This window comes from Convolutriloba macropyga, chromosome 15 (assembly GCF_964194025.1).
Source record: "Convolutriloba macropyga chromosome 15, txConMacr16.3, whole genome shotgun sequence".
NCBI lineage: Eukaryota > Metazoa > Xenacoelomorpha > Acoela > Convolutidae > Convolutriloba > Convolutriloba macropyga.
In genome coordinates, this window is record NC_134482.1 from 31,668,728 (window position 1) to 31,686,888 (window position 18,161).

Consider the following 18,161-nt stretch of genomic DNA (forward strand, 5'->3'; position numbering starts at 1 on the left):
GAAATTTGTTTTTTTTTGGCTTACAAGGGAAAGTAGGGGTCCGTGGTACGCTAGTCGATGAAACGATGAAAAAGTTTTCAACACTTTCTCGTTGAATTTTGTTGTCTCTTCGGCACTTTCCTTTTATTTGGCTTTATGTCTTTATTATTTCGCACAATCTTTTAGTTTCACAAAAAGAAGTAATCTTTTTTTGAGCGTCTGAGCGAAAACGGTTGACCACTTTGCCGTTGAGCCAGAATTTGCAATGTCACTATTGACGACACTTACGTCCATTTTCAAGGCTCTTTGATTGTTGAAGTAGTAGGGGACGTCTTAATAACCCCTGACCCGGTGCAAAAATGTCGTATAGGCAATCCACCAACTTTTTAGAAGGTTTTTTGGCTGGCGATTTAGGGGCAAGCTTAACTTTGAGAACGTATTTGCTAAGCGAAATGGGGTTAGATAGCTTTGAGTGGATGATAAATTGCTATTCGTCATCTTCACAATTGCGGTGTTATCGTCCAAAAAATAAATAAACATTTAAATGGTTTTCTAGTACCACAACATCAAATGCTTTTCAGTTGGTAATATCATATGATTTTCGTAATATCGCCGAAACGTTTTTATTTGTAAGGAAACGTGTAAACCAGGCTCGGTTTTTGGAAAATAGATTTCATCTGCTGTAGCAAGTGCCAGCTAAATTGCATCACTACTACTGCATTTGTTTTTACCATTTTAATGCGTCAAATATACTATAAGGGAAACCTAATTGAAGGGTAATTAAAGCATCACGTGTTCATTTTTTGCGCCCAAAACGCAGTGTGCCTCATCAGCTTTTTTGTCAGCTCTGTCGCTTTGTCATTCTACTCATATCAACTTTTTTCTCTGCTAATTCCGCCGTTTTGGACGTTTTTTCTAGCTGTGAAATTTGTTCACATTTTTCAAAAATCCACACGTAGTTATTCCTAGCATTTACCTACCACTCCCTTCGTTTCACCATTAAGTGATATGAAATTGACCGACTTGTTGTTTATCTGAGTCCTGTCGAGACGCTGCAACCACCCCCCCCCCCCCCCACCCAAGCATGATTTTCTTTTTGTTTTTTGTTTCCTTTTATGAATGAAAGAAGCGAGCAAGCATTAAATTGATTTATATTTACATAGCATAGAACTATATACAGAAATAATTAGTAGTCACCAACTCGATGTCGACTCCGTATGTTCAGAGTTTTCTTCAGATGTCACACTCTCTCTAGTCGTTTGTCTGTTCCTTGCTTCCTTTAGGGCACAAAGCCTACGTCTCATTTCGCCTACCCAGCTTTGATACCCCAATTTTGAGTCTGATCCACTAGATTTAATGTCCAACGATTGCAACTTTTTCGATTCCTCGTATGCTGATTTGAAAAAGTTCAAGACAATTAAATGAAAATTGTTACAGCATCGTTCTGTGATTATAATAATGGCTGCGATAGTGTCCGTAATTGCAGCAAACTCATACTTTTCACAATGAATTTTCCAAACTTCACCCAGGATCTCTGTTTCAACTTCATAAGCAGCCGCTAGTTGGTCTTGGCTGAACGTTTCTTTCTTTTTGAGGATTCTCCCGAACAAGGAACCTTTTGCCGACGTTTTGCTGGATTTGAAAATTTCACTCAGTCGTGCACACAAAATGAACAAACGTCGTGTGATTATGCTTAAGTTGCCCTCGGACTTCAAGTGTTGGAAATTAAAATGGTAAGTTTCGAGAGCTCCAAAATCGTTAGCAAAAAAATCAGAGGTTGATTTTTGGTCTTTAGGCAACTTTATCAACTGTGCATTTGCTAACATAAAATTGGTTAATTGTTCAAGTTTTGGATCGCATAAAGAAACTGGCATTTCAGCCAGATCTTCATTCAAAAAAATGAACCATTTATCAGAAAGTACCGTCAATTTGTGCATGTTCATTACTTTTTCGGCTACTTTGGCCGCATTTGTGAAATTTATTTTGTCACAATTGCTCAACACCGAACATAGAGCGGATATTTTGATACCTTTGGGGAAGTGAACTTTCAGATAGCCCAATAATGACGCGTACCAACGATCCGGATTTTTGAAGGCAAGAAAGTTTTCTGGGCGCTCGGTTTGACTTACGGCTATTAGGAACAAATTGACAGGAATGACAAAACTGGACCGCCAGTTGATTTCAAAAGTTGTAACATTGGAATTAAATATCTCGCTGCTCACAAGTCGTACTTGATTGTCGTTTGTTTTCCCATGAGCATAATTAATCAAGGCATTTATGAAGTCCACAATTGCGACAGTGGTTCCCGTCACCAATATTACGACTGTTTTGCGGTCAACTCGGGTTCCAATTCCTACATTTGGGTCAAAATCATCAGAGGGAGTGAAGAAGGAATGGGCGCTGGTTTTGAGATCATTCGGAAACGGGTACAGCGCTAATTGCTGATGATTAGATCTACTGATTTCACTTGATTTGTCTTTGAATTTTGACTTGAAAGAGCGCCATAATCTATTATTTTGAAATATTTGGTTTTCAGTCAAAATTGTGGACTTTGATTCAGAAGCAGAGTAAGATTTTTCTCGGAAACCATCAAATAGCCCATCGTCATCTTCTTTATCCGTATCATTATCGAAGATATTCTTGTTGTCGAGGAAACTTTCAGGTAGTTTGAGCTGTCCTTTCACTTGATGCTCCTCATTACTAAAATACAACAAGGTGTGTGTGTGTGTGTGCGTGTGTGTGTGTGCTTATATCTGCTGTCTAAAAAAACTTAAAGCGGAGTATTTAAAACTTTTGAAAAAAACTGATTTTTTTGGGAAACGAATTCCTTTCAGACATAACGTACTCTCAAAATATCATAAAAATTGCAGCGGTATTTTTATCATCTCCACTATTTCTGATTAACAAATTTTGGCACTACTAAACAATTAAAGTTTTGCAAAAATAGCAAAAGAATAAATTCTATAATGCGCGATCAAAAAAAACTTTCTTCCTGTCAATTAGACAAGATGACTAGTATCTTTGATTAAAAAAATCTAATACGTAAAACTTCTAATCGCTGTTCTTACAGAAACAGCAAAATAACTGCTTCAGTTTCCCGTACATTGCTAGCAAAAAAATCAGATGTCAGTTGTCTAATTTGGGAACTTCAAGTCTTAAAGCTGCAGATTTTACAAGCACGTTCGTCACATGTATTAACCTAAAAACAGTGTTCTCATTTAAGGGGCGGTTTGGCTTATACTTTTTATGCTATGGAGAAATGTTTGGCTTATACTTTTTATGCGCGAAGTAACCGATGAATTACTGCGACTTAAAAAAGACAAACCTCGTGGGCCATCTCCCATCCCACCTTGGGCATTGATTGACAGCGCTCATATTGTGGCACCCGTACTAACTTTGATTTTCAATAATGCTATAATGCAATGTAAGTTTCCAAAAGCCTTAAAGTTAGCAGATATAACACCTGTTCACAAAAAAGGGCGACCCCCAAGACCCAATGAATTATCGCCCCATATCCGTGACACCAACAGTATCAAAACTATTTGAAAAAGAGCTGTTCCGTCAGCTCAGTGAATACCTCAATGACAATAATGTTTTATCCCAAACTCAGTTCGGTTCTGGAAAGTCCAGATCTACAAAAGATGCTCTGCTATACTTCACCGAATGTGTACGTCAAAACATGGAGGCTAATGAAAGCGTCGTTTGCGCTGCACTAGACCTTTCAAAGGCATTTGATTCCATTTGCCACCATCGCTTGCAAAGTAAGCTAGTCTCCATTGATTTTGACAATTTTTCTTGTGCTTTAATACACGATTTTCTTACAGACCGATTACAAAGAGTTAAACTTAGTGGCATCATCTCAAACTGGATCAGCATTAAACAAGGTGTTCCGCAGGGAACCATGCTTTGTCCGGTCTCGTTTCTCATTTATGTCAATGAAATGAGAGATTTAAGATTCACCTCCAAAATAGTTCAATATGCCGATGGTTCACTTGTTTTCACATCCAATGTATATCCTCAAATGGCAGGAACTCGAACACAGCTTAGAAAATTTAGTCCATTTTTTGAATACAACCACCTTCAAGTCAATCCTAAGAAAACCGAATTCATAACTTTTTCCAAACCATCGTTAGCAAAAAGAACCGAATTGATGACATTAGATTTATTCAACGAAAAAATTGAACCAAGTCACAGCATCAAACACCTAGGTGTACACTTAGACAAACACCTCAAGTATGATATACAAGTGAACCATACTCTCGAAAAAAATGGCCACAAGTATTAAAACTTTAGCCCAAATTCGTGGTAATTTACCCAAAGAAACAAGGCTGTTACTATATCGGTCTCTGGTAATCAGTCAACTAGAATATCCTATTCTTCTTTTAACAAGCCTTTCCAAAGAGGCGATATCTTCAATTGATCGGCAATTAAACTGGGGTATCAAAACTGCTTTTTTCAGAAAAAAGTTTGACCGGTCATCAGACCTGAAAAGAAAATACGATATACTTTGCTTTGAAAATTTTCTTGCTTATTCGTGTATCAACTATTTAGTTAAAGTCATTAAAAATCAGCTACCATCTTTCACTGACCTTTCGTTTCGCTCTTTTGATCTTAAGCTTAATTGCCGCACTCTCAAGTTCTCCAAAGTAATCACTTTCAAAAGTCTATATATTAAAAAATCCTACGGAAGCTTTGCGGCTAGTCTTTGGAATGAGCTTGATCAAACAACAAAACAGAAACTTCTCAATTCAAAACAGAGCAGACATTCACTAAAACAATTGTTACTGAAAACACAAACAAAAAATTGTTCTAAATCAGTCAATGATTACTGGCGGTCTTGTAAACTTTAATCTGCTATACAATATTTAGGTTTTTACTAACTTCTAGGTTTATCTTAAGTTCTTATTAAACCCGAACATGGAGCTTGAGTATGTTACATTTGAACTCCTCAACTACTTTAAATTACCTTTTTCTTTTTTTTTCATATCCTTTTTCACTTTCAGTCATAATAATGTAACATTGGTTACATTTTTCTGGTACTTGTACCTGTATGATAGTAATTCAAGTGCCTTTTCTCTCTCTCAAATGAAGTCTGATTGACTAAAGGCAAAAAAGATGCGGTTTGGCTATTATGGGAAATATATATATATACTTAATGGCATACCAAGGAAGATGAGAGTGATGTTCGCATGTATAATGTAAGGAAAATCCGACAATTATTGCGATTGAGGCAATTAAGAGGTGATTAAAAGTTCCCCATTCTTTTTAACTAAGTTCCCCATAATCAAATGTGTCAATTTTAACTTGATGACATTAACTATTGTACACAGCCAGTCATGTCCTTCTACAGGATATTTTTTGTTCAGACCCACTTGTGGGGGAAGGAACTATATACTGAAATTGGTTATTTTTGGTCCGTCATTTTTGAAAGATCGATGCATTCATTGTAGAGAATTAAGACTGTCATCATTAGAGAGTACGTCCAGCGTATATTATGGATTTACAACAATTTTTCTGTTTTTTGCTACCACGAGTTATAGAGCTTTAAGATTCTGTTAAAAATAGACAAAATTCTGTTGTTTTCATTCAAATTTTTCTTATTTCTTGGCCAAAATTTTGTCAATTTTGCTCAAATTTGATATTTTTAACAAAAATGTTATTGGTGTCACTGTCAGGATTAGTGGAGGTTTGCGGCTTGGCTTTATTCTGGTCTTTTGGTAAAAATGTTTGCTATATTTTTCAACTTTCAGTCCTTTTTAATCAAAAATGGCTCCAAATATACTTTTTTTCTCCCAATTTGTTTAACTATGTCGGTTTTAGACACAAGACACCTGCAGTCACAGTCTTTGATAACTACTCAAAAGAGTTATTAAAACTTTCATTTTTTATGGGAGTCTTCTGGAAAACAAATTTTGCAGGTTGTCTAAAATATAACCCAATTTTGATACAAAATACATCAAACAATTTTGCTCTATCAAATAAATTCAATTTACTTTTCGACATAATTTGCAAACATATATGGAATAAAATTTTGTTTTTAATGGGCGCGAAGTAAATCATGTCTAGGCTTTGACTAATCTTGTATTCGTACAATCAAATAAAAAATCGGATTTTTTTGCCGCGCAGTTTTTTCAAAATATTTTTGCAATTTTGTTTCTTTTGCGTTGATTGCCGACAAGAATGTATTCAAGTCAAGACCAAGTTAATGATTCAATCCAATTTCAACAAAATGAGGCGAAAAGTAAACAATTGGTCCTCAGAGAAAAGTTAAGAGTTCTTAAGGCTTTGACTAAGTGTTTTCGTAAAAATAATTGATTTCATTTGTTTTTTGTCATTTGTCATCCTTTTGACCGGCTCTTGACTCTGCTTCATTTATCAAAGGACTTTTTGGGTTTTTAGGAGCTAACAGTAGACCTAAGAAATGCTTTTACCTATTATCTTGGTTTTCCCTCTGTTATCTTGCGTAAGAATTTATTTGTTTTTTTAAAATGTCAATTAAGTTTTGAGAATTGCCTTTTTTAAATCTTATTTCTAGGCACATATAGCTTTGTTTCACTAAATTCGGGGCAAAAAATTTTCCAGGTGAAACAAAAACACCCTTAATAGTGAAATTATATTTAACCAATGGATTCTTGGCTTTCTTCCTACGAAAATCACAACAATTTTTGTAATTTATGCAACTTAACCTATATTCCTGTATTTGAGGTTGTTGATTGTTATTTTTTCAATTTACCGAATTAAAGACAACTCCAATTGGCTTTAATACAGAACGTACACTTTTTCATTTCAAGGAGTAGCTTATAGTTTTAACGGCTGCAAAGCAGTTCTTTTGAAAAAATTATTGGACTCATCTCATTATTGACAGAACTCATCCACTACTTGTTGCTCCAGAAAACATTATAAGCTTTCATTAAGTTTTTTGGCTGATATTTTTAGAAAAAAAATGAGTTTTCATTTGAATTTCGTGAGTTTTTGATACTGTTCAAATTTTGGTCTTGTTTTTTTGTTGTCATTTTCCCAAACACACCTCACAAGGAAGAAATACTTAATTTAAAAAGGGACCAAAGCGACAACTTCAAGACTTTTTTAATTCAAAATTTTTGATATTTTTCAATGTCTTACAGTTTTAATGGCTTCAACTCCGTGATTTCGATAAACTTTTTGAACAGTTCCGTCCTTTTCTGATGTTTTTGTCGTCTTTTTATTGAGTCTCATTAACGACAAAAACAACTTGCTTGCTGAGTGATTGCAAGTTAATTCGTTCTTTGTTTAAGTTCCGGTTTGTTTGAGTTTTCAAAAATAGTTATTTTTCAAGTGAATTTTTCAGAATTGCGATTTTTCATACTTTTGCCTTCTTTGTGTGTTTGTCTCTTTGCTGACTGTTCGCATCCTCTTTATTTTGAAGTCGCATCCGTTTTCTCGTCATCCAATCTGTTTAATGTTTTTGTTTTCAACTGATGGTTTCTTGGCTTTGATGCATCGCATTTTGATAAAAAAGTGTGATATTTGGGTATCTGCCAATTTCTAAGTTGTTTATGCTTTGCCACATTATTACAACCTTGTAGTGGAGAAGTTCACGTTGAAAAATTCACTATTGGACATGTTTAAACTTTTTCACAAATAGGCTATGTTTAAAACGGTTGCGACACTCTCTTGTTATTTTTTTCGTTTTTGCCGTTGTTTTTCTAGTCGTCTTATATATTATGGATAATAGCAGGTCCTAATTGTTTCCTATGATGCATAAGTTAAGCTTCCTAATGAGCCAAGTTGATACGTATATGTGTTATTTAATTTGAAATTGTTTGCTTTCAAAAATAGTAATGTATAATTTAGCTTTGCCCATTTCGCTTTTATTTGTCGACCTATTACTGAGTCTCATTTTTGACAGGTCCGTATCTCCACTAATGAAATGCAGGTTAATTTATTGAATTCAGGTTTTAACCGCTTCCATGTTCATTTAATTATTAAGTATTTTCCTAGAGATAGACATCGAGCTTTGGGCATAATTAACGTTTGCTAATATTTGATTTTTTATCTTTGTCCTGTCTAGTACTCTCATTAAAGGCAAACCTCATCTGCCCTCTAATCCAGCATTATTTTTTTCACTTTGTTTTTTGTTAAACGATTTGTGAAAATTTGGAAGTGTTCCATCTCTTCTTCCTCATTTGGCAGACAATTAGATAAAAACGTGGATGAGCGGGGTCGGAACATTATGTGCGAACGCACGTTACCGAGCTTCCTTGTTCCTGTTCTCTAATTATTTGAACGATGCTTCTTGTAGTAATAACAATCAAAATTTTTTCTATCATGAGAGTATTAAACTGGATTAAAAAGTTGGCAACAATGTTAAAGCGTAATATCATCAACTTGCGGTAAAATAAAAAGTTTTCGTTTTCGTAACCTCTCATATGTGAAAAAAACTACCTCTGTTATTAATGAAGCTGATTCATCATCAGGAACATTGTACTAATTGGTTTTAAAGAGTGAAGTCCTACAAGACGAGTTGATGGACATAACTTGTTCTTTTTGATCATTGAGCCACTTTAAGCTTTAGCATGGCAAACTTTTTGTGTAGTAATCATCTCGGGAGCATCTCTTTGTCATTTCATCTGGATTTAAAGCGTTAGCACATTAAAATATAGCTATTTTTAGTACCCATATCAACCAAAATCTTGCAAATTGGTTTATATAGGAGCATTTAATTTGCATTAAATGAAAAAAACTCGCTCAAAGAATATGAAGCTGTTTTTTGAAAAGAAAACATTGCTAACAGGCAATCTGGTTCAATCAGTCCAGCAATTTGGATTCCAATTAGATCTCTCAAGTTCTCCGAAGTGTACCTGAAGTCATCCAAGTCACTCTGTTTGAATACTTTATCCCGATACTTCAATCTGTGCAACCTCTCCAAATTGTTCAGGTTTTTCAACAAGTCTTCACATGTTTCCTTTACTTCCTCGAGTTTTTCCTGGTCAATTTTGGGGTCAGCTTTCGAATCAGATAAAATGGATTCAATGGATTTCAAAACGATCACGCATTCCACCAGGCTTGTAAACTCCGTCGAATAACGGGTTAGTTTTTGGATAAGTTGGGTAACAACTTTCGAAAAGCTCGTTTCATAGCTTGTCATTATTTCTGGTAACCAAATGAGGCCAGTATAACATTGCAAAAGTTAACTTTTTCAATCATCTACAACAATCGCGCTCTCACTAACTGGCGGCAGAATATATTTTTATCTTTTAATTAATTCAATTTAACCAATTAACTCAATTGACGAATCCAACTGCTCGCTAATCGAGAACAGGACCATAAAAGTTAAATTTTTATAACTGATCTCACAAAAAAACCGTTGAAGCTAAGTTATGCTTTTTTAGTCGACTGAATATACTATACATATCAAAACGTTTGATTTTCTAATACACTCCACAAATGCACATATGTTAATAAAACCACTGTTTATTTGAGTATTAATAACAAAATCAGTCAATTTTTAGCAAGATGAAACTATTTTCGTCAACCATTAGTTAAAAATTCAAACAACACTTCAAAACGCCCCATTTTAGAGACTTTCTATCCAGAAAAATTAAAGAACACTTAGTCGCCGCAGAAATCAAGTGAGTAAATTTTTTTCTGTTTTAAAAGCTTCCAGATTTTGTCCGACAGAAAGTGCATTTAATCCGGAGTTCAATTTAGCAATGTGAATTAAACGTTGCCATAAAATTAGCGATGAAATAACTTGTTGTCACTACAAGAATCCGAAACAGCAGCAAGATTACGCCGTGAAATTTTTTTACCCGATTTTTTACCGGCTAAATGATTATTGGCGAAGTCAGAGTGGCAGAAAAAGATAGTCTGATCAACTGCAGTGTTGCTTAAGTTTTTCAACTGTTTTAATCCGAAAAATTGGTCAATAAAAATATTGCTAGACGATTGTTATCGCTCTCTCGAAGTTTTTTTGTTCAACTTCGCTTCAAATATGGTAACTTTCTATGATGACAACAGCCGTCTGGCAATTTTCATTAAGATTTTTAACCAAAATGTTTTCATTTTCTGAAGCCATTTTCAGCTAGGAACATTAAAATTATATAATTGTGATGCTGTTAAATAATGCTATTATCCATGAAAATATTCTTATTTAACCTGCAATAGAACTCTGCGCCAAATAATTATTATTTCGGCTATTTGGAAATCACAGCTGCTGGGAGATTAGCTTGTTGTTCTGACCCACATATATATATATCTACTCAATTGGGTTTTTTTGTTCAGTCAATTTTGTCCGATTGATATATTCATCGTCGAGAGCCATGAGTGGTATCATTAGAAAGCACATCCAGCGCAGAATAACGATATAAAAAGATTTTTTGAGTTTTGCCTTTTTCAGGGAGCTAACGATAATTACAGTTTTGTGAATAATAGGCGGATTTCCGTTGTTTCTATTCACATTTTCATACATTCTCGCCAATATTTTGTAAGTTTTGCTAACATTTGTTAAAATTGTTTAGAAAAGTAGTGTTCTTTTGATTTCTAAAGAGACAAGAGTGTCAATGAATTTTTGTTCTAATTTTTGCAACTTGTTAAAAAAAATCAGCTTTTTTCATCGAAAACTTCAAAGAAAGGCTCCTTTATTCAACTTTGCTTAAAATTGCAGGAAGTGAAGACCTAGAAATTGCTGATGCAGTTTGCTTAAACTCAAGATATGACTAATTTGCCTCTCTGCTACCTTTGGAAGTTTTTTTGGCTGGAATATTTGCTGGTATTCAGTTAATAAATCTCGACAATCACTTAAACAGCATCCTTTCTCATTTAAAAATGAATTTTTTGCCATATTATTAATATCCATTAAGCATATCCACGTTCTCAATGTGCGAATAGTAATAGCAAGGCTAGTTTCGGTCTGATGGTGGAATTATAAAATAGAAAAAGATTCCGGATTTTAATCAATGTCTCTTTTTATCTAAAAAATGGACTTCTTTATGTGCATTACGGAACGGAACAATTCAAATCAAGGCTCACTATTGACAGGTCTAATTGGCCTCCCGAATAAGTGGCTGCATAAGCATTTGATTGTATTATTTTTAGTCGGACGCTTTTCGTCGCTTTGGCCAAAATTCATTTGTTTTCAAAATAAACAAAAGAATATAGAGCTTTGCAACTTTTTGTCACTTTGGTTCAACTTGGAGCTTTATTTCAACAAAAACAAAATGCAGCTTCAGCTTTGAAAAAATAATCTCTATGGTGGCTTTAAGTTTTAAATGTTTCCTGGCTTTAAAACTACTAATTTGACAAAAAAATTGGTTTTTGACATTTGCCCTTTTTTCTGGTTTTGACACACTAACAAATTGATGAGAGGGCACTCATCTCCTTCCTGAAGTTCAAAAACTAATTACAAAATAAAAATTATAATTTCTTACAGAAAATAAATTTGATTTACTGGCTCCAACAACGGTTTTTGGAAGAATTTAATGGAATTTAGTTCAGTCTTGTCCTCAATTGCTTTTCTTCCTGACGTTGTATGGGAAAGTCCGAACAATTAGAGGTCTAAAGGGTATTGAATCCCGTTATGAAGCAACATATGAGCCTATTCACTGATTTTATTTGTTTTCTGATGTTTTTCAAGACTTTAAAGACCACTTTCCCAAAGAATAGAAATATAAAAGGTTTTGTTGAATGTTTTACCTTCTGTTCTTTTCGCCTATTTGTTACCTAGTATCAGTAAAAAAAAGATCGTATATCACCTTTCGGCGGCAAACAGAGACGCAATTAAATTGTTTTATGGTTTTTGTCTGTATTTGAAGTTCTTTATTTCAAATTAATCACAAATTCTGCTTTGCGTCTGGGCTGAGTGGCTTCCGTGTGCGGAAACATCGGAGGTGTTTAGATATTTCAATGTACAGCTGACAGATTTTTATGACTTTGAACATAATTGTTTTTGAAAAAAAATGTATTTTTAGCATTGAATCGTTCGTTATTTGGTCTTTGTGTTACCCAGTGTCAATAAAAACAAGTCAAATATCCACCAATTTTTTGGCATCAAAGTGGGGAGTGGGGCGCATTTGAGAAAAACTATTTTCATACTGAATTGATGGTTAATTTGGCTTCGACAGGGTTTTTTTTAAAGTTTTTGATTGTGTTTGAGATTCTTCTTGTAAATTTCTAAAAAAAATTGACTATTAAAAGGTTTCAACGGTTTCCGCCGGAAAATTGAAGGAATATTTTTATTTACTTGATTGGATAGCTGATGTCTTCATAATTCTGGAAAATTTTGTTTTCAAAATATTTCTTAAATTTGCGTCTTCTGCTCTTTGTTTTTCTATTTTCGTTATATACCTATTTTTGTAAATTAGAGTTGAAATATCACAATATTGGTGACAAAAAAGTGCATTTGAACAATTCTGAAGTTTTCAGCTAATTGATTATAGTTTTAACGGATTTGACACCGTTTTTTTATATTTGTCTGTTTTTGACGTTATTTTGTTAACTTATGACAATTTCCAATAAATTCTAGTTTCATTAGACTTCAATTGAACAATTAATTGAACCCTTTAATAAGTTTGATTTGTTGTTGATTGTGTTAGTGAATTTAATAATGTTTTAAAAATGTATTCTTTGAACTCCGCATCTTCTGTTCAATTTTGTCTGTTTGTTACCCAGTCTCAATAATTAAAGGTAGCAAATCGCATTGTTGGCGTAAAAAAGAAACCAATTGTGACATATCCAATAATTTTAAGAGGATTCAATACGGTTTTAATGGCATAGAAAATTTTTTTAAAAAATTAATTTTTTTTGTTTTTGTCTGTCTTTGACGTACATTTTGTAACCATATAACATTTTCAGATCAAAAACAGTCTCAAATATTTGTTTACGCAAAAAAAACATGCCTAGTTGCTCATTTCAAAATATAGCTAATCAGTTTCTTGACTCCAAAATCAATTGTTTTCGAAAGAAAAAGAAAGCGTTGTTTTCAATTTTGCTTTTTTCTGTCTAGTTGTTACCTAGTCTAATCAAGGAATAGCCATGTATCACACTATTGGCGTTCAGAAAACGCGAAACTACAACTTTCCTATTTTTGGAGAATAAATTTTGGTTTTAACGGATTCGTCAGCGTTTTCTCGCAAAGTTGATATGAGGTTTCGTTTTTTTTCGCAGTAAGGAGAGGTCCCAATGTCTTATCTTAGAGATATTAAATTGATCATGTTTTAATAGTATTTCTTGATTTCAGTTCATATCTGAGTATTTTCATTACTTTGGAACAAATTGCTGCCAAAAAATATGATCGTTATGTTTATGTTAGCCAATTTTGCTTTTTTTTTCTCTACTTTTTAACGAGTCTTATTAAGAACCGGTTCCCAATTTTTTCTAGTGAAGAGGAATGAAATATTTAATTTGTTTAGTTTAGGTTTTATCTGCCACTAATTACACTTTGTGAACCCGTTTTACTTCAGTTAGTTGTCGAGTTTTGGTGGTTACTAATGCTTTTTGTTGTTTTTTGATTTTGCTGTTTCTCTTGTCTCGTGTTCTCAGTAACAGCAAACCTCCTCGGCCATCTAGAGCGGCCTTTTTGTCCACTGAGTGATGTGATTTTTACGCAATATTTTATTCATACACTAGTTCAATGTTTAGAGGTCTAATTTAATGTTTAAAAGTTTTCTATTCTTTCCTCATTCGGTAGACAATTAAGCCGATATGCAGATGAGTAGCGATCGAACATTATGTTTCAGTTTACGTCACTGAGCCTCCTTAATGTTTTAGGGCAAAGTTGCAAAATTAATCAATGATTTCTCTAATGTGAAATTTTTGGCAAATTAGACATTCTGTAACTTTCTGGATATTTTTTTTCGTTTAAAGGGTTTCAAAAGGACAAGCAGCAATGGCAGTACCCTTTTTAGTAGATTTTTTGGAATTTTACCAATTTTACGGAATATTCGGATTGTAATGGATTTTGTTTTTTTTTGTTTTTTAATGATTATTACAACCCAATATGATATCAAAACTCAATTCATTTCTAAAAAAAAAACAAATATGCGTTTAAATGAAGGCCAATGCAGCACTATAAAAATTCGGCGGAAACCTTAAGGTTTTTTCTGGGTTCTACGCTGTTTGCGTATAAGTATTCGTGGAATTGAATGTTTAAAGGTTTTCTATTCTTTCCTTATTCGGTAGACAATTAAGCCGATATGCAGATGAGTAGCGCTCGAACATTATGTTTCAATTTACGTCACCGAGCCTCCTTATTGGTTTTAGGGCAAAGATTTAAATTTTTTGCGACCTAATAAGCACTGAGAGTGCTCGTTCAGGAAAACAAATCCACAAAAAATTTCAACATTCAAAATCAAACGTTAATAATATGATGAACAGAACAGCTCGTGTGGGTCTAATGAAGATAAACATCAATAAAAAACTATTTGAAGGCCTGAAAATTTGAAATCAGAATGAAGAGTGCAAAAAACTTATCTGGAAGAAAAAAAAATCAGCTATCCCTTCACATCCTGAGGAGTTTTTTGAACAATTTTCATTTCTTTCTCAAATTTCTTCCCTCTTTCTCCCATGTAATGTATTGGAATAAACTATAAGCATTTATTTAAATTTATCAGAACTTAATCTTTAAACAAAAAACTGAACTCTACAAGGATACCAACTTTATTTGGAACGGAACTGCAGTTCTTTGTTGTTGCGACCCCACCCATTTCAGTGGGGGAGGAACTACTTGCTGAACTGGTTTCTTGTTCAAGTTTTCCTAATTGCTGCATTTTTCGTAGCGCTATGAGTTGCATAATAGAAAAGAATGTCAAGCGTAGCAGTTCAAATTTAAACAAAAGTCTTGTCACAGTTCCGCTCTTTTGTCACACTTTTCTCAATTTTTTTGTGATGTTATGATAAATATGTTAACGATATTATTCTTGGTTGAAAATTTAATGAAAAAATACAGGTTTTGAAATTCAGTTTTGACTAAAGTTATGCCTAAACTCGGCATTTGTTTTATGTTGCTTTTTATGTTGTGTACACTTTGTTTTCTTCTACAGCTCCCAATGTCTTACCTTATGGAATTATAAATGATTGTATTATAAACGTAATTACTGGTTGCATTTCACATCCGAAGGTTTTCCTTTTTTGAAACCAATTGCTTTTAAAAAATATCAGTGTCATTTTTATGTTAGTCGCTTTTGTTTTTCTTTGTCTACATGTTGCCGAGTCCTTAGGAACAGATTTCATTTTTTTCTAGTGAAGAACAATGAACCATATATTTCGTTTAGATTAGGTCCCATCTGATACTAATTAGACATTGTTATTAAGATTTTCTAAAGGTACACATAGAGTTTTAGAAAATACTGATGATTGTGGTTGTTATTTGGTTTGGTTAATTGTCTTGTCTTGTGTTTTCAATAATAGCAAGTTTCCTCGACCCTCTAAAGTGACAGTTTTAAGCTCACTGAGTGATTTGAGTTAGAGAAAATTTTTTATCCATACATTTTTTTGTTTGAAAAAAACCTGAATGTTTAAATTTTCCATTCCATCCTAATTTGGTGGAGAGTTATGCCGATACAAGGATGAGCAGGGTCTGAACATATCGTGCAAAAGCACATTACTGAGCCTCCCTGCTAAATTTGGGGCAAAATTTCAAACTTTTCTCAGCCAAATAGGCACTCAGCGTACCATCAGAGATTTATCCTCAAATAAAATTTACTAGCATTTAATGATACAGTTATATCCCGGCAAGATTATTCGGAAAAGAACAGCAAGTTTTTATTGTTGCGACTTACTTCATTGGGGAAGAACAACTTGCCGAACTGAATTTTTTGTTCAGTCAGATTTTGTCGATCAGTGTACTTTTCCAAGGGCTATGAGTTGTATTAAAAAAATGAATTTCAAGCGTAGCAGATCACAATAAAACGAATTTTGCTTTTTCCCAGGAGTTATAGATGTGCAAGATTTTGTAAACGTTGACGTCATTTCCATTCTTTTGTCGCATTTTTCTCATTTTTGGTCCAATGTCATGATAAACATGCCCTGGACAGTATCTCTGGTTTACAAAAAATAGAGTTTTTGAATTGATTGCAAATCAGTTTTGGCTAAAATTCGGGCTAAATTCAGCCTTTTTCTCTCATTTTTTAAAAATGAAAAGTGTACCAAAACGATTATATACAAATTTTAGCACATATTACAAATATTATTGACATTAAAATTGCTGACACAATCTTTTATCACTAAATAATTGCCTTTTTATCTCCCGTTCCTGAGAAAGTGTTCTGGAGCTTACGTTTCAGTGGCCTCTCTAAATAGTTCAATTTTTATCACAAATGCATCTTTTCTGATGTGTTAATGTTTCCGTTTGCCAAAACATCTACTTCGCAATCAGCTTTTTCATTTTTTGCAATTTTCATCCAATTACAGGCAAATTTAATTTACTACAGAGGTTCTTTTAAAAGAAATACCATTCACTTCCAATGAGGTCAAGTGGACAAATGTCAATTTTATTGAGTAAAGCTCATTGTTTTTATGGAATTTTTATATTTCGTTTGCCAGCTTTTAAAATCATTTTGGTAGATTTAGGAAAATAAATTAGAAAGCTAATTAAGTGTCTAACTAAAGCGGAGAAATAAAACATCAAATGCTTTTTTGGTGATTTTTGATTTTTTGCTAATAACACTCAATAATTATCCAAAATTATTCAATGATTTCTCTAATGTGAAATTTTTTGGGCAAATTAGCCATTTCTGTAACTTTCTGGATATTTTTTTTCGTTTAAAGGGTTTCAAAAGGACAAGCAGCAATGGCAGTACCCTTTTTAGTAGATTTTTTGGAATTTTACCAATTTTACGGAATATTCGGATTGTAATGGATTTTGTTTTTTTTTGTTTTTTAATGATTATTACAACCCAATATGATATCAAAACTCAATTCATTTCTAAAAAAAAACAAATATGCGTTTAAATGAAGGCCAATGCAGCACTATAAAAATTCGGCGGAAACCTTAAGGTTTTTTCTGGGTTCTACGCTGTTTGCGTATAAGTATTCGTGGAATTGAATGTTTAAAGGTTTTCTATTCTTTCCTTATTCGGTAGACAATTAAGCCGATATGCAGATGAGTAGCGCTCGAACATTATGTTTCAATTTACGTCACCGAGCCTCCTTATTGGTTTTAGGGCAAAGATTTAAATTTTTTGCGACCTAATAAGCACTGAGAGTGCTCGTTCAGGAAAACAAATCCACAAAAAATTTCAACATTCAAAATCAAACGTTAATAATATGATGAACAGAACAGCTCGTGCGGGTCCAATAAAGATAAACATCAATAAAAAACTATTTGAAGGCCTGAAAACTTGAAATCAGAATCAAGAGTGCAAAAAAATTCATCTGGAAGAAAGAAAAAAATCAGCTATCCCTTCGCTGAGGGAGTTTTTCGAACAATTTTCAACTGTTTCTCAATTTTATTCCTTCTTTCTCGCATGTAATGTAATGAAATAAATTGTAAGAATTTTTTTATTTTATCAGAACTTATCCTAAAACAAAAAACTGAACTCCACGATGATACCAATATTTTTCCGCAACTTTATTTGGAAAGAAACAGCAGTTCTTTGTTGTTCCGACCCAACTCATTTCAGTGGAGGAGGAACTACTTGCTGAACCTGTTTTTTCAGTCAAGTTTTCCTGCTGCATTTGCTCAAATTGCTGCATTTTTCGTAGCGCTATGAGTTGTATAACAAAAAAAGAATGTCAAGCGTAGCAGTTCAAATATAAACAAAAGTCTTTTCCCAGTTCTGTTTTTTGTCACACTTTTCTCAATGTTTTTCTGATGATATGATAAATATGTTAACGATAGTATCCGTGGTTGTAAATTTAATGAAAAAAGAGAGTTTTCGAAATTAAGTTTTGACTAAAATTATGCCTTAACTCGGCATTTTTTTATGTTGTTTTTTATGTTGTTTACATGTTGTTTTCTTCTAGTCGTTTGAAAAATATCTCAGTAATGACAGCTCCCAATGTCTTACCTTATGGAATTATAAATGATTGTATTATAAACGTAATTACTGGTTTCATTTCACATCCGAAGGTTTTTCTTTTTTGAAACCAATTGCTTTAAAAAACTATCAGTGTCATTTTTATGTTAGCCGCTTTTGTTTTTCTTTGTCTACATGTTGCCGAGTCCTTAGGAACAGATTCCATTTTTTTTCTAGTGAAGAACAATG

General features: G+C 33.4%; 1 protein-coding gene across 1 annotated transcript; it reads right to left on the reverse strand.

Moving 5' to 3' along the window:
* Nucleotides 1-1,104: 1,104 nt before the first annotated feature.
* On the reverse strand, nt 1,105-9,358 carry LOC142354243 (uncharacterized). The gene is made up of 2 exons (XM_075406498.1): nt 8,751-9,358; nt 1,105-2,679 (listed from the first exon to the last, which is right to left on the reverse strand). Exons 1-2 carry the CDS (start codon nt 9,104-9,106, stop codon nt 1,173-1,175), a joined length of 1,863 nt encoding a protein of 620 aa, XP_075262613.1. The 5' UTR covers nt 9,107-9,358; the 3' UTR covers nt 1,105-1,172.
* Between the last annotated feature and the right edge of the window lie 8,803 nt (nt 9,359-18,161).